A 21269-nucleotide genomic window follows, 5' to 3' on the forward strand; every position below is an offset into this window, starting at 1 on the left:
GTCTGCGAGCTTGTGTATAGATTTCTCAGCAAGATGGCTTGCATAAGCGGCTGGTCCGCGACGCCATCCACAGTGAGAACGGCGTCGAGCCGCATGAGCCATGCCTGGGGTAAGGTCGGGTGGAACGGCGGCACTGCCAGGAAGAGTGGTGGAAGCATGGTAGCCGGTAGCTCGTCGAAGGGCATTTCCTTCGGGCCACCACTGTAGCGCCGAGAGAAGAGAACGAGCTCCCGCGCCTGCGTGTCGGATGCTGGCAGCCGCCATGGCTCCGCTTCAGGTCTCAAATAAAGTGGCGAGAGCATCACGGACCCGTCGGCCGCCTTCGACGTCATCTCACGTCTCTCTACTGTCACCGCGACAATGTTCTTCGGAATGGGGTAGCTTCTAATCTGGCGTCGGACCTTTTCGGGAAAGGGGAGCTTCATGTCTGCTTCTCTCTAGCATCTTATTCCCAGATTTTCCAGTATCTTCCTCCCGGCTTTGGTTGTGGACAGCCGCTCCAGTTGAGCGGTTCATGGCGCTTAGACTATTTCTTCGAGCATGTGGTGTATCCCGAGTTGTCAGATGCGGGTCGTGCTCGTGGACACGAACAGGCCCAGCGCCGTCTTATACGCTTTTCTCCTGATAGCGTTGAATTGTTGCGTTCGTATTGCAGCCAATCTGTGGTATGCTGCAACACACGCGGGGTGGCTGATGGTTAACATTTGCATGATCAACACGCACCGTACGGCGGCCTACCCAACGCGAGGCTCGATTGTGCTATCGACGTCTAGAATGTACGCGAGGCCCTGCGTGACCTCAACAGCCGGTCGGTGGTTGGCCCAGACCTCGTCACGAACAAGGCTCTCAAGCACCTCGACGAAGGCTTGATTGAGAACCCACCAAAATACTTCAACAAATGCTGACGAACCAGTGGAAGACAGCCAAGACCATTCTGAATCCCAAGCCGGGGAAGCCACTGGATACGGACAACCTCCGGCCCATTTCGCTCACATCCTGTGTGGGCAAGGTGGTGGAGCACGTCCTGGAGCACAGAGATGTGCCCGTCAATGGTAATCGGCTACAGACAGCACCTGATCGTGCAGCTAGGACGCGATGGTGCAGCTCAAATGCCAAATCATCAACCGGGCCGGCTGCTCCCGCGATAACAAGGCAATCCTGGGGCTCAACCTGCAGAGCACCTACGACAAGGTGAAACACTCGGCGATCCTGTCCTAAGTCTTCAAACTCAACATGGGGGAAAGATCTTACAACTATATTAAGAATAGCTGGGAAAGGCAACATTTACGCAGGCAGCAAGCTACTCCGGAGCACCGGAGGCAAGAGCTCGGAAAACAGCGGTAAAACGGCAACGCCGACAACAGCTGCTACCCCGAAGTTGAGGGCGCGGGAAGCGGTGGCTTAACGACAAGAAAAAAAATCGCAGCATATCCACGGACTGAATCACGATGAGCGGAGCGAAGCGCCTGATTGTCTGCCCATCCGTCCGTCCGTCCGAGTCCGTTCGTCCGTGTCTGCCCGTCCGTCCGTGTCCGTTCGTCCGTCCGTCCGTCCGTCCGTCTGTGTCTGTCTGTCTGTCTGTGGATATGCTGTGCTGGATACGCCACCGGAAGGACGCGGGATTGCCGCAGACCATAAGGAGCTTCGTCCCTAAAACATTGCACGCATGTATGGTCACTCATTTACATGCGCGAGTGGGCAATGTCATGGGTGATTTACGGTAAGAACGATTCTATGTGCTTCACCTACTAGTCATCATTCACTTCGTGATGATGCCTAGATATCTGTTTCTTTTTTCATTTCCTTGCTTTAGTTGGAGGCAACGTTTCCAGATAGCTAAAAGCAATCTAACAGCGTTTTATATTGCTAAAAAATCTTTTGAAAAGCGAGATAAATTTACACTAGCTATGTGAAGCTTAAACATGGCGTAGCTAGGTGACCACAAGGTCTTAACGTGGCCTTCTTGACTGACTCTAGGTCTTTCCTCGGCGTAGACAAAGCAGAGTCGAACTGTATACAGACTAGCATAGATCATTCAAAAATGTCTAAACTCCAGCACCAGAACTAACTTCCATAGCTGGCTGAGGTACACCCGGTAGAAGCGCGGGATTTTCGGAACCCGTACTCGGCTCGCACGGTGAGCAAACTCGGTGCGGCGGATGTACGGAATTTCTCCGTCGATGTGCGCGGCTGATAAGCAATTGTTGCGAAGGGTTTTTTGTGGAAAAACTGCGTTTTACTTCGAGATTTAAAGAGGCACTGACCTTCAATTTCAATATCATAGTGTGCCGTTCATTCGATTGCTCGGTGTGCACGGGTCTTCTTGACCAGCCACTTTTTAAGTGCGTCCATCGCGTGGACGTTTTGTCTCAACTGGTGTGCACTGTGATTTTCCATATAGATCCCACTGCTTGTACCGGAATACTGTGTACGTCATAACTCTCATATTACACCCGGGCGAGCATGGCCGAAACATGCGTCTGAGGGCACCCCTTCATTGCTGCTTGGAAGGGCGACCGTTTTGGAACCGCTGTTATGCAAAGGGTCGATAGAAGCAAAAATGATTCACGACGTCACGAAATGCTGCAGTTTCAAGCTCCAGACTATCGTATTCAACCCTAGTCGACACTTTTTACAGCAACGACGGCAATGCTGGTGACAAAACATGAATGAACGGGTGTGCCTAGTAGAAGAAATGTTAGCCGATCAGCTGAACAATGCGTCACTCCTTTCTGTGCAGAAGTGGTCAGCTGTGGCACAATCTTGAGGTGATCACGAGCCCACCATTTTAGCCAGCGCTAAAATGGTGGGCTTGCCAGCCGTTTTGAACTGTTCAAGATACCTAGGATGTAAATCATTAAACTAGATAGCTGTTTGTCCCTCAGTTGCGTTTTGGGTCGCGAATCGCTACTCGGAGGTCAATAACTAGATGTGTGTGCGAAAATTTGGCCATGATCAAATGTGATGTCAGTCCTTCTTTACGAGCTTCACTCTTACAAACGTTGGCTGCGAGTTGCTTATACGCGAGAAAGTACGGTATCGCTTTAAACAGCATCTCAGAAGTTTGATACGTCACTTTGCGTACTCTTTGTGAACCCGATGTCCATATTTCACCTTGGCTCTGATGTCGGCCTTCTTCAACACCGCATTCACTGTGCTTCTAGAATGCTGTACGCAGTGGCAACGCAAGACTTTTCTACATTTGAATCGGGTAATTATCGCCCGCTTTGTGAAAAAATCAGATTTCATGACCTAAGCATCTTATGCTCACACTATGTCTGTTGTCGCCGTCGTCGTTGTAGGTCTCCGTCGGCCGTCGGAACAGCTGCAGTAGCTGCGGCGCCACTCCGAAACCCTCCCTCCGTTATAGAGTTTCCTATAAGTATGCACTAGATGGAACTCTGGCGCAAGTTCCTATAGGAGCTTCAATACACGGCGCTTGAGCGACCATGGGAATAATGGGTAGCAGATTAATTTACTTCCTATCTTCCCTTCCTCCGTTTCTTTCCTCCTGCCGAAAGAGTGAACAGGCATTGCGCCCCTCTAGGTGGCAGTTGCCCGCTTGCTCCCTCCTTCTTTCCTCTGTGTCCTTGTGTATCGGTGTATAGAAATCAAATAAATAAATATACATAAATTTGCCTAATTTTCGTACATTCGGCTCCATTTAGCATCGCGTGTCTTGAAGCGGCTTTGTCACGAAACCACAAAAAGCAAATGCCAAGCAGTTGCACTTCACCCTATAAGCTCTCCCATTCAAATCGAGTAGCGGAGTTCAAAACGCTTTATTTTTTTATTCTAAACAAAACCGCAACACCGCATAATAAACGAAGCCACAAACGCGTTCGAAGATAGCAACCACAAAGACTAGGCAGATCCATGTATTACCCATCGTTGCCGTGGTCGCTGAACAATCCCGGTGCCAGAGTCTCGTCTAGTTAATTTTAGAAAACTATGCTCGCAGGAAGCGTATCAATCAAGGTCATGACGTCGTGCGCAGAACAATACGCAGAGCGTACGCAGCGTGCAAACCGACCACGCACAGGTGTTGCGCCGACGCCGCACCGCTCAGCGCGCATACAAGCCGTATACAGCGCGCTGCATTACTTGCAAGCCACTCGTATACGTACACCTCGCAGCGCTAGCGCATCGATCAACTGCGCTAAGCTTTGTAAAACACGATGACGCAGACTGGCTTCAAAACAGTCTCGCTCAATCATCAGCCTTCACTTCGTAGATCTACAGTAATTTTATTTTACAGCGAAAGCTTTTATGGGATCAGAACACGGGTCACACGCGGCGCCGTAGTTGTCCACCGCCGTCGGCGTCCGTAACCAGTATCGCATTGATTGATTGATTGATTGATTGATTGATTGATTGATTTGTCGGGTTTAACGTCCCAAAACCACCATATGATTATGAGAGACGCCGTAGGGGAGGGCTCCGGGAATTTTGACCACCTGAGGTTCTTTAACGTGCACACAAATCTGAGCACACTGGCCTACAACATTTCCGCCTCCATCGGAAATGCAGCCGCCGCAACCGGGATTCGAACCCGCGACCTGCGGGTCAGCAGCCAAGTACCTTAGCCACTAGACCACCACGGCAGGGCAACCAGTATCGCAAGAAGTGAGAAAAAAACTCTGTAAATAAAAAACACCAAGAACACAATGGTATTCAAACCCAGGTCCGCTGCGTGCCCAGCCCATTATTCTACCACTGAGCCACGCCGGCGCTTGCAACTCGTTTCTAAACTGGCCTTGGGAAGCATTAATGTCGGGAAAGGAATCACGTTAATATGACTAATAAAGCGATTTGGAACATCAAAGGAACAAGCAGGCGCCACACGATGCGGATTGCCTAACAGGTGGGTCGTGCAATGCTCCAAACCACTAGAAAACTTGTTCTTGGTCACCTAATACCTGTGGCACAAACCCACTTCAATCATAATTCTTCACCGTCGAACACGCGTTTCTTTCAAAAATCTTCCCAGTAAGTACCTAAATGCCCTTTTGAAAGACCACCTGGCAAAATTAGAAATAAAGATTGTAATAGCAACCGATGCTTTAGTTTGCGAAGAGAAGGCAGGAGTCTCAATTGCATCTTCGGTGTTGGTTTCGTCTTTTTCAATTCGTTTATCTGGTTTCGCACCTATTTATCAAGCGGAATTACTTGCAATTCTTTTAGCATTACGGAAATTGCCTCAATCCATAGCAGGTGTTATCATTCTTACAGACTGCCTGTCTGTCTTCGTTAACTGCGCCTAATTATGTCCAATGCTTTAAAAGTGTTTTACGCCCTTGCACCAAGACATTTACGAGTCATTCGTTTGATGTGGATACCAGGGCATAAAGGTTTAATCCTCAATGAATAGGGAGATTCACTTACAGTGGCCTCACATAATTGTCCCATAATTTCTATATTGCCGACGCTGCATTTATTGCCGTGGAACGCTTTGAAAAACTTATCGTATCAGAAAATTTTGAAATATCTCACTTGACAACATCTGATTTTTCTTTAAAAAATCGGCAGTGCCCCTCTAAAATGGCGGAGATATCAATTACGAGACTACTACGCCAAGCCCCCCCCCCCCTTTCTTTTTAGGGGCGAAGCTCCTTAAAGCAGCACCCGTTCGTCCCTCGTAGTAGTGTGTGACATGTCTTACGCTTTGACCATTTTGACCTGTTTTGACCTGCACAAGAGATTTCTCCTGTTCATTGATGAACAATAAAAAAATTCGCAGACTGCGCGTTAACTGAAAGCCGAATCCTCCTGTCTCTCATTCCCCATTAGCAGCCATTGCCATGTACATTGAGCACTATCTTATAAGAAAGGGTTGCTACGTTTTACTCGCTGGGCGTGACCCCCTTGGTTTTAGAAAGGTTTAGCGAGCGTTGGGTCGCAGTGCCATTATTACAGTGAACTAGTATATACCATGAACTCGGGGTGGTTAAAGGTGGGAAGTAGACACGAAGCGCAAGCCGTAAGAAAGTGTGCCACCTCTCGTTTACTCCTTCGAATGTACGCTAGATGGCGGTGCTTCTATATGCGGAATATATGATGAAGAGATGCGAGATGGTGGTACTTGGAGTGCTGACTAGATGGACGAACGGACACACAGACAGATGCATGCACGGACGCATGGATGTCTGCACGGACGGATGGACGCATGGACGGACGCAGGGGCGGATGCATGGACGAACGCAGGTGCGGACGCACGGGTGGACGAGCAGACGCACGAACAGGCGCACGCGCGGATGGGAGGTTGGGCGGATGGACGGTCACACAGACGGACGCATGGACGGATGGAAGTAAGAACGAATGGACGGACGAATGCTTCGCCCCACTCTCCATCATTCAGCCCATGGATATGCTGCCATTTTTATGTACACAGGTCCGGTCTGGCACAGTCTACTCAATGCCTCCACTGCAACGAGAGTGAATTTCTGCATCATACCCTCTTAAAATGCAGGTCATTTACAAAACAAAGAAAACATCTGTTGGAAGAACCTATCCGTAGGTTTGGAGCAACTGAAAAGGGATTAAGCCACAGGAACGTTTGCGGGGCCATGTTCGATTTTCTAAAGAAATCAAAACGATATAATGTTAAGTTCGAATATTATGTTAATATAATGATCGGGAACCTTCCTCGTTCTTGGACACTATCCTTACCACCCAGACCTTTCAGAATTGATAACTTTTGCCGAAGCCGCCACTTATGCCGAAGAATGTCGGCAGCTCGTACGTTCGCCTACCACGCGCGATCAGATTCGCGAGAAGCACTCCCATGACTGACGCTCATCCCCTTCGTCATGCACGCCTGGAACAATCGTGTGGCTCCGCGTGCCATCGTCTGCCCCCGTCCTTTCCTCAATATTCATAACCAACAATGACGGTCAATACTTGGTCCTGCACTAGACATCACCAGTAAACCCCATTGTTGAGCTTATTGAGCCATCTGCAGATCAATGGGGCCATGTGCGCAAAACTGTGCAAGTCGACCGTTTGAAACTTCACTACGACCCGCCAGTTCTGCCTGTGCCATAGGTTGCCAGGATGGCTCCTTTTTCAGCAGGGAATCATTGTAGGGACAAATACGGGCACTGCTATAGGAATGACCAAGAAGACATTTGGTGTGGGGGAGGCTCGTGCTGCTTGTGCTAAAACCGCTAGCTGTTGTCTGGTTGCCGTCCGGCACACTAAACGGTTGCCTCACCTAGGCGTCTAAAAGTATTCGTACAGGGCAAAATTTACTGGGGCCTCTCAACGTGGCTAAACACTACCAGTTGAGTAGGCGGTCATTTGCTCCTTCACTCAGCAAGTTGTTTAGACCACAAGCAATCACATTTGAAATGCTCCAGACCAGGTCCTATCCAAGGGATCTTTCCTCAGCATTGTCTTCTCAGAGGCTTTTGCCTCTACTTGTCCTGATTGTGGCGAGGTCAGTGACTTCGAACGTATGCTCTGGCAGTGCCCCTCGTTACGGGGCCCAAGTCAACTCACAGAAGAGGATTGGGACTCTGCCTTACGAAGTTCAGAGTTACTACCACAACTTCGGGCTGTCCAGTGAGCCTACAATGCGGCGGTAAGGCTAGGCCTCTTCATTCCTACGTGGGAGTGGCTCCCGACGTTGCTCTGAAAGAGTAGAGTTTCTCAGGACCCAATAAAGTTCTGTGTCTGCCTGTCTGTCTCAACGTACGTAAATGCAATATAATCTCGACTCGTGATGATATATATCTTATGGAAATTCCATTTGACAGCATTTTTCCTAATAACGCCAAATTACTTCTCTAGAATATTTTAGATAGTTTACTACAAGATCATATGCACCGTATTACAACAAATGTTGTTATTGCTACAGACGCATCACAATGTTACGAAAAGTGAGAAGTTGGTATATTTAGCCCAAATTTAGATTGGCCTTATACCCTTCGACTAGCCGATTTCATATCTGTTTTTGTGGCTGACTTTTTGGTAGTAGTTCTCGCCGTATACATATGCAAGTTAGACGTGGCAATTACATGAGCTGATCTAATAACATATTCTCTCTTTGTTCAGCACTTTCTGTTGGTGCTAAATCTCACGTGATGAAGGCGCTCCGTGCACTATAGTAGCTGCGCATTTGAGAAAAATTCGATTAGTTTGGGTGCCTGGACATGAAGGTTGTTTCTAAATGAAATGACAGGTTCTTTAGCCAAATGGTCAATTAGTAGAGCAATTTTACCATTGTTTCTATCATCATCTCATGTGACTACTGCTCAAATTTGCGGCGTATGATTATCGAAGTCTTTGGAGACGCAGCACTGACAAACTCCACCGAATATCGGTATTTATTGTATTCCTGGCGGAGGTCCTTCTGTCAAACTCGTAAACTACAAGTAGCTATCACTAGGCTGTGCTAGTGGGTACTAAGCTTAAATTTCTACAAACACAGGTGTGCTCGGGCACCTGAATTCACCACTGTGCGCGTTGTGTGGTGAGCTGGAAACAATGGGTTTTTTTTTATTGCGATACGAATTATATGAATACGTTTGGCTAGATTTTGCCGCCAGCTTCAGCGTCAACATCAACGTCGCCGTCATTCACCGTATATGTATACGTACCTATATATATGAAAACGCAAGAAAGAAAAATGATCCAGAAAAAGACTCCGGCGCGCGGAAACGAACGTCCCACATCTGAATTGTGAGTGCAAGCGTTAGCCACTGTGCCACGAAAGAGCACCGTCTTCAGCGTTGAAATGGCGAGCTATATATATCTACCACTTACCGCTGGCGAGGGGCATCTTGTGAGAACTATCGTGTTTATAGCATTACCAGCCAGATAGTGCAATGAGCAAGCATCGCCAGATCGTCACGGCGTAGCGGAGCGCACTCTCATCTCTCACGCGTACTTTGTCCCGTAGAGAGGGGATGCTGACGTGAGCACTCGCTTATCACGCGGTGAGGATAATCATAGTATATTACTTCTAAGGAAGATATCGTACACATTGGGCTTTCACTGGAACGATTTTGTTGTAGTTACCGGGCGCACAAAGATCCCTGAAATTGTTGCACAGCCTCCGTTGGCGAAAAGGGCGCGCTCTTCAGACACAGCGAAGTAACTGAGACGCTTATTCGCGTTCATCTGTATACCTGTGAGTAACTTTCGTGCATTTGTGCGTGAGAAACGTGGGGCACGTTTCGATCTCCTTGCCATTCTTCGCGTGACCTTCAAATTTGCTGCTATCGCGTTCATTGCTGCACCTTTGCGGCAAAGATGTGACTTTTTTTTACGTTCAGGTGGTTTACTGCAGTATGAAAACTATTTTAGAAATACCGTTACAAGGTAATACAGCGAAATCATCTGTTCCTTTAATTTTGTCTTTTGGAACCTCTGTCCAGAACGAACATCTTCGTGGCTGTCAGGAATTACATTAATGAAACTATTCGGTTGACTAATTTGCATTACTGTCCTTACGCATGCACACCATTATATGTGTATGAAAAATAAGTATATAGCTTCATTTTATTAGCTTTTATTTAGGACAAAATGTTTTAATACGCGTATACAATGCATCCAGCACCATAATTTTGTCTGTATTCTACAATCTTTCTGTTATATAACCTCCATTATTCTAAACATCACACTTCAAAAAAGCGCTTAATTATAAGCCAACACTCTAAAAAAAAAAGAGCGAGTAAAAAGGGTGTCTTTTTGTCCCACAACAATAATCGTCATCTATATTGCGCTCCATCCTTCCGCTATGGCCCCACGCCCAGTACATTCCGGTCACGATCGAGATGCCCATTATCAGGGTTACATTGCATTCTCGATAGGAAAGTGGCCAGCGCCGAGTTTTCAAGAAAGGAAGCGCACGCAAGCCTGATGGTTATTGTTGTGGGTCAAAAAGACACCCTTTTTACTCTATATTTTTTAGAGTGAACCCTCTAAAGTGGGTATACGCAACAGTTAGTAGGTGAACAGGAACAAAGACCGAAAGTTCAGCCAGTCCTCGAAACAATTACTTACTCCATGTTAGGAAAGTGGCTAAGGGGAATAAAAAATTATAGAAAAAAGGATCTTACAAAAAGAATAAGATACAAAATGAGAACACGCTAAAAGTCGCTACTTCAAATGTGTCTCCAAGGCCAGTTGCCCTAAAAAAGCGCAACAAGGCCTTGCGCCTAAAACGGTCCTGACCAGCGCACATGTCTTAAAAACATTTTCCTACAATAACGGACAATTGTCAAGTCTATGTAACACTTCGGAAAGTAATTTTTTGGCGCAATGGAGCACGTACACTAACAAATAAAATAGGCGATTGTCCCCATGTATATATACAGTAATCACATGTCGGGTTGCTGGCCATTCCGATCCAACAAGAGCGAGCACTCGTGACCACACGAGCGTCCTTTCAGCTCGATTCCCGACTGAGACGGAGATTCAGATTCGGGTTCAAGTTGTGAACACGAGCGTTGGCAAATTCCGCCGAGTTCCACTGTGCCAGTGTATGTGCTCGTGTGAGCGAACGCACGCGTCACTTCTTTAGAGGTCGTATATGCTGAGGCATAACCGTTAACGGTCGCTTGAGTTGTGCAAAGTACGGATGATTCTTGACATGTAAACATTATAGTTGGGATGGCGATAACACGGGAAATCATTCCAAAGCAGCCACAGGGCTGCTTTAAGCGGTGAAAAATGAACACCGAAAAAGAAAAGTGCTCGTGCGACCACGGTGAATTGCAAGGACACTCACCGATGTTATATCGAAGGTGACCCCGGTGGTAGACGCACTCCTCCGGGTGCATGTAATCCCCTTCTTCTGTCAACAAAAAAGTTTTCGGGCATCGATTGCACTGCAGCACCGGGTCTGCGCAAAGGAGCACACCAGAAGCCCATTAGTAAACCAAACCTGCGCCAAATATACTCGCGGCAGAAACGTTCAGAAATGGCCATTGTGACGACATGGTTACAACGCACCGTGGTCAAAAATACCAAAAAACTGTACTTTGCGCACTTTTAAAGCCTTACTATGGCCCAGCCACACTTTTTATGATGGTCAAAAAACACTGCCGAACGGTAGGCTCCCGAGAACTCACGAGTAATATATTACACCGCGCGGCCTGGAATTCACAATGAGTTCTCGTAGTCAGCTGAAATTGTTTTTTTTTTTTGTCCATACAAATGACGCTACAAGCTCAAAAATAACTCGTCACAGCCATTGTACCAGCCATTGGCTTATTTGAGCATGGCAGGCTCGGTCGTTACATGGGCCACCATGGGATGCCATGACTTGTCCACTCGTGTGCACTATATCGCAATGAAAAGCCACTTATTCGAAAAATAGAGAAAGAGAAACTGTGCTCAAGATCCTGAGACGCGCGTGACGCATTTCTTTCTCCATGTTATCTCTCCCGGCTTAGCTTCAAGCGCTCTTGTTGAGACAAGAAAGGAACTAATATAATTGCAGCCTGCGACACACCTTTGTACCTCAGCTCGTACTGGACGAATTCTAAAGATTTTTGTGGTGGTGAATTCATTGACAGTAAGCTTCTTTATTGAATTCATTGACTGGCTGCTTGAAAAAGTGTTGCAGGGTTCCCTTAAAGCCCTGTTTCAGATAGCGCGAAAACAATGGTGCGGGTAGACCTGTGGTCTGTTCCACATGGGGGGGGGAGGGGGGGGGGGGGGGCACATATAAAAAAAAATGGCAGCATATCCACGCGGTGAATGATAGAGAATGGGGCGAAGCATCTGTCCGTCTTGGTTCCGTCCGTCCATGCGTCCGTCTGTGTGACCGTCCGCGCGTCCACCCGCCCGTTCGTACGTGCGTCTGTTCATGCGTCCGCACGTCCATCCGTGCATCTGTCCCTGCGTTCGTCCATTCCATGCATCCACCCCTGCGTCCGTCTATGCGCTATGTCCGTGCAGCCATCCGTGCGTCCGTCGATGCATATATCTGTGTGTCCGTTCGCCCATCTAGTCAACACTCCAAGTACCACCATCTTGCATCTTTTCATCATATATGCGTCCGTCTGTGTGAACGTCCGTGCGTCCATCCGTCCGTCCGTGCATGCGTCTGTTCGTGCTTCCGCACGTCCATCCATGCGTCCGTCCCTGCGTTCGTCCATGCGTTCGTCCATGCATCCGCCCTGCATCCATCCATCCGCGCAGCAATACGTGCGTCAGTCCGCGCAGCTGTCTGTGTGTCCGTTCGTCCATCTAGTCAGCACTCCAAGTACCACCATCTCGCATCTTTTCATAATATAATCCCCATATAGAAGCACCGCCATCCAGCGGACATTCCAAGGACTAAACAAGAGGTGGCACCCGCACACATTCTTACGGCTTGCGCTTCTTGTCTACTTCCCGCCTTTAACCACCTCGAGCTCATGGTACATACTAGTTCACTCTATTCATGGCGCTGCGGCCCAACGCTCGCTAAACCTTTCTAAAACCAAGGAGGTTACGCCCAGCGAGTATAACGTAGCAACGCTTTCTTGCCAGATAGTGCTCAATGTACACGCCAATGGCTGATAAAGAGGGAATGAGAGACAGGAGAATACGGCTTTTAGCGAACGCGCACTCTGCGAATTTTTTATTGTTCAACATCGAGCAGGAGAAATCTCCCACCGGCACCACCTTGCAGGTCAAAGCGTATAACTGGTTACTCCCTACGACTATGACGAGGGATGAATGGGTGCCGCTATAAGGAGCTTTGCCCCTAATATCATGGCATAACCACGAATTTAGTGATGATTGGGCGAAGTAGTGGGATCGTTTGATGTTGTAACCCCCAAGCACTCGTGGAACGTCTTTATTCCAACGGCTCCATAATCACACACACACACCCACACACACACACAAAGCAGAAACTCGCATATTAGTGTCCAAGAACACGCGCAGCCACACAACCGCGCATATACACAACAAACAAACAAACAAGTCCACCAATCCTGATAGCGGCACGGTCTTTCACGCGAGAATGTTTACTATCAAACGAACCGCACGTGTGATGCAATGCCACAAAGCGTTGGATCAGCGCCTCCTCTATTGGCTGGATGCAACACTCCTTCACTCTTACTTAGAAGCATGGCTATAACCCCAACGGTACGGCGGTCACTGCTCTCGACAGCAGCTTCTTACGCTGATCGGTGGAGAATAGTCAGGGCTGGGTGATGCCTGTGCTTGTTTTGTTATCAGTTGGGCATCCGGGGACTCAGTTGCATTAGGCACTGATGAACTGGGCACAAACACTTCCGCAGCATGCGGCATCTTGGGTTCACTATGATCACAGTCTCTGTCTGTCTCCAAAAATAACTTCCGCAAGTGATCGGCATGCACCTACCACACACGGCGTTGGACAAAAACCAAACACGTGCATGGCGATTTCACACATCCACTTTTCCTAGAAACCATTTATAACTTCACCTCGAACTGAGTACACTAAAACAGCATCACCAACAGAAAAAATACCGCCGTACTCCCCTTCGCTGGTCTGCGGACAGTTTCACTCTTTTTCCTTTGACATCTCCGAACATTTAGTTGCCGCAATGTTAGCACGTCCTATATTTGAGTTTCACAAAGAGTTCAGCAGGTGTTTTATCCGTGAAGGTATGGATGGGGCTTCGTACGGTACAAGGACCAAAAGTTGTCGATCTTTTGTTGTAGCGATCGGCTTTTCCCCTTCTCTTCATCATCAAGAAGCTGTTTTAGAAGTGTTTTCTTCGCAGTTTGCACTGCTCGCTCCCCGCATCATTTGGTTGTGGGTGGTACGGTGGAGTCAGCGTGTGTTTTACGCCATTCACCTTTAGAAACACCTCAAACTCTGCTGCAGTGAATTGAGGGCCGTTATCGGTAACCCCCTCCGCTGGAAGCGCATGTTATGCAAACGGAGAACCTACAGCTTACTCAGTTTTTGTAGCTGTCGTTGAATGCATTATTTTAGATGCGGAGCATCTTATACTCGCGCCTTGTAGTGCGCCGTCCGCGCCGTCCGCACCGCTTCTCGAACATTCGACAGCTGACGCGCGCGCATGCGCCGTCGCGCCGTCGCCCACTCTTCCACCATCTGTGCATCCCTTCCTCCTCTACACACCGCGCGCGCTTCACTCCTCCACCATCTGTGCACCCTTCCTCCTCTACACACCGCGTTCGACATCTACAATTCTCCTGATTCTCCAGTGGACGCGCATGTGGCGTCGCGCTTCGAGAACATTCAACAGCTGACTGTGCATGCGCCGTCGTGCTGTATATATACTCAAGGTCGGCGCTCGCTCGCTCAGTTGCCGCTCGTCGGTAGGTTTGTACGGCGCGTCGACGTCCAAGGTCGCGGTGAAATGAATTCCAACGAATCCACAAACACAATGATCGACGTCCCTTCGACCAGCGCCGCCCTTTCGCATACGTGTGTACGTGTTCACTCATTTAACACCCCCTCCTACAACCACGTTAACCAATTTAGCCATCGACCCAAGTAAGTCGCAATTTAACACCCCATTTCACAACCACGTTAACCAATTTAGCCATCGACCCAAGTGAGTCGCACTTTAATACCCCGTTAACCAATTATATGGTCCGCATCCTCCTCAGTGTTCCCCCGAGGGAAGCTGCGGGCAATTTTTTCACTTCAAGCCATTTTTAATATGCCTCCACAGCAATCAAGAACATGTGCCCTTCCTTAGCCGCAAAATCTAAATGCACTCTTTCTCATGGGAATTCACTAAGACGCCACTGGCATAAAGGCGCTGCCTGTGTTGTCGGAACTATACCAACTGAAACGTTTTACACTGATGAAATACTTGTTCTCGAGCATTATCGATACCTGGCAACCACATCATTCAACGTGCTACGGCTTTCATTTGGGTGATCTCCAAATGCTACTCGTGTAAAAGAGCTAGAACCTCAGCTTGCAAACTTTCTGGTATTACGACCATGTTCTTCCAAGCAATACAGCCATTATCAACAGCAAGTTCCAACCAACGAACCCAAAATGGCTGTAGGTCATTCGAAACGTTTTTTGGGCAAGCGCGCCATATTGGCCGCAAGGGCCTCCACTAGAGAGGTCAGCGCTGCGATCGTTTTGACGTCACATATTTTATTTATTTATTTATTTACAATACTGCCACTCTCTTTCGAGAGCGTGGCAGTTGGGCTGTACAATAATTTTTCACACAAAAACTAACGAAATAAAACATTAAAAACAAACATCCAAGCATAACAAGAGAATATGAATATTGTCAATGCAATCGAAGAATGTAGAAGTTGAATTTAAAAATAATTCACATGAAATCACCACAAAATATATTGGAAGTTCTAAATATTATGCAATGCTGTCATCAAACTGAGTGCAAAAAAAAGAAGAAACATATGGCTCTAAATGAAGGCTGGATAAATGTAATTACGATAACTTTAGTATCAATACTTAAAATGTATTAAAAACTTGATAATCACTGAAAGCTTGTTTGAAAATGTCTAAATTATTGTTGAGTGCCGGTGTAAACAAATAAAGAAGAACAAAACCTGAGTCGCTTTGTAGCTACCATGGCCCTTCATACATAGCTCTTGTTGTGCGCGCACAGCTTTTATATTTTTGACAAAAATTCAGGTAATGATTCTGTGTTGGTGATAGCAGCATCAAGTTGATACCATTGTGCTATTGCGAGCGGGAATAATGAATACTTGAATGCATCGTTTTCGCATACGTATTCTGTCAATGTGTGCGCATGCTTATTGCGCGTTTTCCTAGCCTGAAAACACGAGACGTATTTGGAAGTGTCTATCATGTAGTATGTTTTTGAGTTGATGGAACAGAAATTTTATGCGAGCTTGTTTCGCTCTTGTGGACAGTGTTTGTAAGCCGGGCTGGATCAGAAGATAGGCTGGCAACTATAAGCGTCTGTATATGTTGTGGATAAACCCTACAGCCTTCTTTTGTATTGCCTCTAATTTGCCAATGTTAGTCTGCGTATGCGCCAACAACACCGTGTTAAGGCTGTTCCACATGCCGCGATTGCAGCGAAAAAAATTGTTCCGTTCGCTCCAATCGCACTGTTCGCAACCGTCGCTAACGGTGGTTTCGTTTCACATGGACCGCGAACGGTCCGCGATTTTCGCTCTGCGAATAGAGCGGCGAGTTCTTGCCACCACTCATTTTACAGGCACGAATGCAATGTAATAATATGTGCATTATTATGTCATGAAGTTACCATGAGCGGTAACGAAGGGTCCACTTGTTTCGTCATTCCAGTCTGAATTCATTTTAAAATGCACAGCATCGGCCATTACCAAAACAAACACGTCGACTATTTCGACGGCTTGGCCGGACGAGCCCTATTTCGACGGGTCTCGGCCAAAAATCGCTCCCGCCGCTGCGATCAGAGCGAAAATTGCGAACATGTTGGAAGCTCGCCATGGACCACTGCTGCGAGAGTGAACTGCCCTTTTTTTTTTTCGCTGCGAGCGAATTCGCAGCCTCAAAATCGCTACTTTTGTGTCATGTGAAACGGCCTTTAGCGTATTCGAGAATTAGCCTCACAAATGATGTGTAAGCCAACAGCTTTGTCGATGTTCTTGAGAGCACTAGATTTCGTTTAAAAAAGAGTTTGCGTAGTGCCTTCGAAGTAATATTATCTATGTGTTTGTCCCATTTAAGATCAGAATTGCGTGTAACTCCAAGATGTATATGTTCCTCAACTTTATTAAGTGGAGTGCCGTTAATAGTGTATGTGTAGTTGGATGATTTTATTTTTCTGCTTACAGTCAATACCCTGATTCTTGTATGTTTATTTTCATCTGCCATTTAGAGCACCAATCAGCTAAGAGGGCTAAATAATACTTAAGCTTGATATAATCGTTGTAAATATTATTTCTTTATAAATGACACAGTCGTCCACGAATAACTTTATATTGCTAGCAACGTTATCAGTAATACCATTGATATAGATTAGGAAGAGCAGAGGCCCAATCACAGAGCCCTCAGGAACTCCGGATGTTACTGCAACTGTGTTAGAAAACATTTGTTCGTGAAGTACCAATGGTGATCAGCAAAATAATAAAACTTTTATCAAAGCAGCAATTTTTCCTATTGCAAAAACTTTCGATTTGATCTATTAGTTTGCTGTGACGTACACAGTCAAATGCCTTAGACAGATCGATTAAAATTAAGTCAGTTTGACCACAGTTGTTAACTGTAGCAGCAAGGTCGTGAACAAGTTTATTATGCTGGGTAACTGTCGACAAGCCACTTCTCAAGTTAAGGTGATTCGGAGAGAAACATCGATGTGCTATAGGAAAAATGCCATGTGTTTCAAGATTATGAGTTCGAAGAGTTTACATGAAGTGCTGATCAATGCGATAGGTCTGAAATTTGAGGGTAACGATGCGTTGCCTCCTTTGTTCATTGGTATGACTTATGGCACTTCCCAATCGTTGCGCACTTCTGAAGTCTTAAGTGATTTTCGGAAAATGACACCTCGATACTGACCTTACCATTCTGCATACTTTTTTAGGAAACTGTTGGTACATCGTCGGGGCTGCTACCTTTTTGGGGTCGAGTTTTAGCGGCAGGTTGAAATTACCAGCATCAGCAATATCTATTTTGTCGATTTTTATGCCTTGTTGTTGAATAATTGGTGGAATAACATTATCATCTACCGTAACACTGATAAAAGAATCGTTATATGTGTTGGCCTTAACAGTTTTTTCTGCAGGGAGGAGGTGCGATGTTGTTTTCTTGGTGCGAAAGGGATTCCAGAACCTGCGGGGCTTATTGAACAAAAAAGTAAGTAACGTTACGTCGAAATAACGCTGTTTAGCAAGCTAAGCTTTACGCTTGAGTTCCCCGATGGCATTTGGTAGCTTCCGAATTCTTTATTCTCCCTTGCCTTTCTTTTTTATTGCTCTGCGTAATCTTTTCAAACGCCGCTGTGCCTGAATGACGTCGCGTATGATCCAAGGATTATTTTTTGGTGGGCGCTTAATCTTTGTTGGTACGTAATGAGTGATACAAAAAAGTACAACAGATTTGAAGAGAAGCCAAAGGTAATCCACGTCCACTGGGGTATTCGAATTCATTTCTGAGAAATTCTGAAACTCATGAGCTAGGTGAGTTTGTATGCTATTGTCATCAGCTGTTTCGAAGTCTTTCACAACAGATGCAGAAAAATGTGTGTATGATATCTCCAAGCGGGACGACGCACACCGGTACGTCGGGGTCAGATATTCCACTGGCTGCATCGACTCTTATGTTCTAGATAGGATAGTAGCTCCGCATTGCGACAGCTTTGCTTTCGCGACACCACTTGCATCGTCCCCCATGGTTGCACTGGTTTTCAGTCGTCATTTCACGATGCAAGTTAGACACGAGAGTGCCACCAGGGGCTCCGATTCGTAGTTTGCTTACCCGTATTATCAGGTCTTACCGCTTCTTTAAGTACTGAGCTGCCAAACTAAGGGAAACACTCACGGGGTTCACAGCGAAAACGCAGAAAATGCGGTGTTCTAGCAGACAACACAACCTGGCATCCTATGAGTGACGTCATCACGTAGGTGGAGCCACGGTATGTCCTTGAGGCCAATGTTTCGAGCGCTTGTTGGGAGCCTGTCGCAGTCTGTTGCGCGTTCGATGTCTTTGGCTGTAAGGGGCAAGTCAGTTGGAGCAGAAAAGTAAAAACAAAATTATTTCTTCGGCCATCTATTCTGAATGAGATAGCGGAAGGCGGGAGAAAGCGTCGGCATGAGCAATTAATGTCCCCGGTTTATGCATTATTATTATGTAGCGATAGTTAGCCAAGAAGGGCAACCACCTACTCTCACGGTAGCCGCAGCGCTTCGCTGTCTCTTTAGGTCGAACAGCACTGTCAGGGGCTGATGGTCTTTTACTACCGTACACGTTCTTCCGTACAGGAGTTTATAGAACGTTTTGACCCCAATTACAATACTTAGGGCTTTTTTTAATGTGCACGTAATTCCGCTCTGACAATGTGAAAGACCTTGAAGCAAACGCTATCAGTTTCTCGACACTATTCTACACGTGCGACAGTACAGCTGCGATGCCATGGACCAACGCGTCACATGTTATTTAAATATCTTTGCTAACATCGTACAGCTGCAGAACACTGTCATCGGTCAAAAACTCTTTGCACTTATTGAATGCATTGTCACATTGACGTGACCAGTGCCATTTGTTCTCTTTGCGTAGCAGCTCCCGTAAAGGTTCTAAAACCATTGCCAAATTTGGCAGAAGTATTGAGGTAACATTTACAGAGCCCAAAAAAGCTTTCAGTAGTGTCACATTTACTGGTTTGTGTGTGTTTATTGTGGCCCTTTCGTTGTCTTTAGCAGGATGCAGACCATTTTTATTATGTTCGTGACCAAATAAGTTACTTTCTCCTAAAAAAACTTGCCTTTTCCGCCATTGACCTTTATTCCACGCCTGTTTAGGTGTCTGAGCACATGATCCACTCTTTCGAGGCGCTGCTCGTATGTCTGAATAGCTATGACGATATCGTCCAAGTAGCAGGCTGTTCCTGCTACGCCGCCAAGGATCCGGTTCATTACTGCTTGAAATAGGGCAGGAACGCACGCGACGCCGTAAGGCAGACGCTTAAACCTACAAAGCCCCAGGTTTGTATTCACCTCCAGCAATTCTTGTGCTTGCTCATCTAACTCAAGCTGTAGGTAACCCTTTGATAGGTCAATTACCGAGAGGATGGTTCCGCCTTGCTGGGTCGTGAAAATGTCCTCTGGTAAGGGCAGAGGGTAGTGGTCAACTTCAAACGCCAGATGCACAGTGACGTGATAGTCGCCGCATAGGCGCAGCCCTTTATCTTTTTTAGATACAATAACAAGAGGAGTCGCCCAAGCACTGTGCCTTACTCTGTACACTACCCCTGTTTTTTTCTATGTTCAACAATTCCTGCTCATCCTGCTCCCGAAGAGCATAAGCCACTAGCCGCGTCTTACAAAAGATTGGCGTAACACCTTTGAGCTTAGTGCGGGCTTTAAATCCCTTTATAGCGTCATAGCCTGCTTCAAACACTTCACTGTACAATTCTGTTACAGTAAGTGAATTTGCTGAATGCGCATGACTTCATGCCATCCAGTTTTAATTTTGTTTATAGCCAGTGCCGACCAAGCAACGTTGACATTCTAGCTCTTCCAGCAACGTTTGCTATGACGAGGGGTAAAGAATAGCGTTGCTCGTAGTATCGAGCATTAACATCTGCAGTGCCTCTGATCTCGACAGGCGCTGTTGTTGGCAACTAAGTTCGCATAAGCTTGTCTGAAGCTAGCTGAGGGAAAATCTTTGTGCACTCAGATTCGGACATAACCGACACAGGAGCACCTGTATCCAACTCCGTGCAAACTTCTTTTGTATTCATTTCTAGCATAACTGTAATAGCTGGCGTGCCGGAATTTGTATCAGTGTGGCACAGCGTAGGCAACTCATTTTCGGCAGCATCACAGTTTAAGTGCCTAACGAGTTTGGTTTTACACATTTTAGCTAAGGGACATTTTTTCTGACATTTGTAACAAGTACGGTTAACAAATGGGCAACTCACTAGCAAATGTTGATCCGCGCAGCAATGACAAGCTTTAGTCCCATGCTGCGTGGTTTTAAATGCGAAGCATTTCTTAGCGAACTTCGGCGACATTGAGCGTTTCTATCTATCTATCTATCTATCTATCTATCTATCTATCTATCTATCTATCTATCTATCTATCTATCTATCTAGCCGCCTACAACATTTAGCTCTCATGGCCGTTTTAATATTGGTAACAATGGTATAACATAGCATGACTGTATGAAGAACATGTTTGACAAGTCATAACACGAAAATCATGACATGTTTGTCATGAATGTCATGATTCTGCAGCTCTTGCGGGGGCATCGTTCACATGGCATGTTGCAAAAGTGGTATGGTATAACATAACTGCACGGCGAACACAAGCGACAGACCCTAACATGAAAATTATGACATGCGTGTCATGCAACAACATGACTACATGCCACGCTCATGATGCGCTCGCGGCCATTTCGCTAGCGTCACATGTACCGAATTTGGTATTACGGTACGTGAATGAATGACGAAGGTATGTAGCTGGTGCAAACATGATAATCATGAGATGCATGTCATGTAACAACATGACTACATGCCACGCTCATAATGCGCTGGTGGCCGTTTCACTAGATTCACTTATACCAAACTTCGTATTACGGGACTTGAATGGATGATGAAGGTATGATACTGGTGTAAACATGATAAACATGAGATGCATGTCATGTA

The 21269-nt window shown here is 46.5% G+C and overlaps 1 protein-coding gene across 3 annotated transcripts in view; it reads right to left on the bottom strand.

Annotated features, from left to right (window-relative positions):
• LOC119188023 (putative exonuclease GOR) overlaps positions 1-21269 on the bottom strand; it is a 91221-nt gene that overhangs the window by 45262 nt on the left and 24690 nt on the right. For all 3 annotated transcript variants that reach the window (XM_075886630.1, XM_075886629.1, XM_075886628.1), the window contains one exon: positions 10736-10849. In XM_075886630.1, coding sequence (XP_075742745.1) covers positions 10736-10849 — 114 coding nt within the window. The remainder of the gene's footprint in view (positions 1-10735; positions 10850-21269) is intronic.

The sequence above is a fragment of the Rhipicephalus microplus genome, chromosome 2 (genome assembly GCF_043290135.1).
Source record: "Rhipicephalus microplus isolate Deutch F79 chromosome 2, USDA_Rmic, whole genome shotgun sequence".
In the NCBI taxonomy this organism is placed as follows: domain Eukaryota; kingdom Metazoa; phylum Arthropoda; class Arachnida; order Ixodida; family Ixodidae; genus Rhipicephalus; species Rhipicephalus microplus.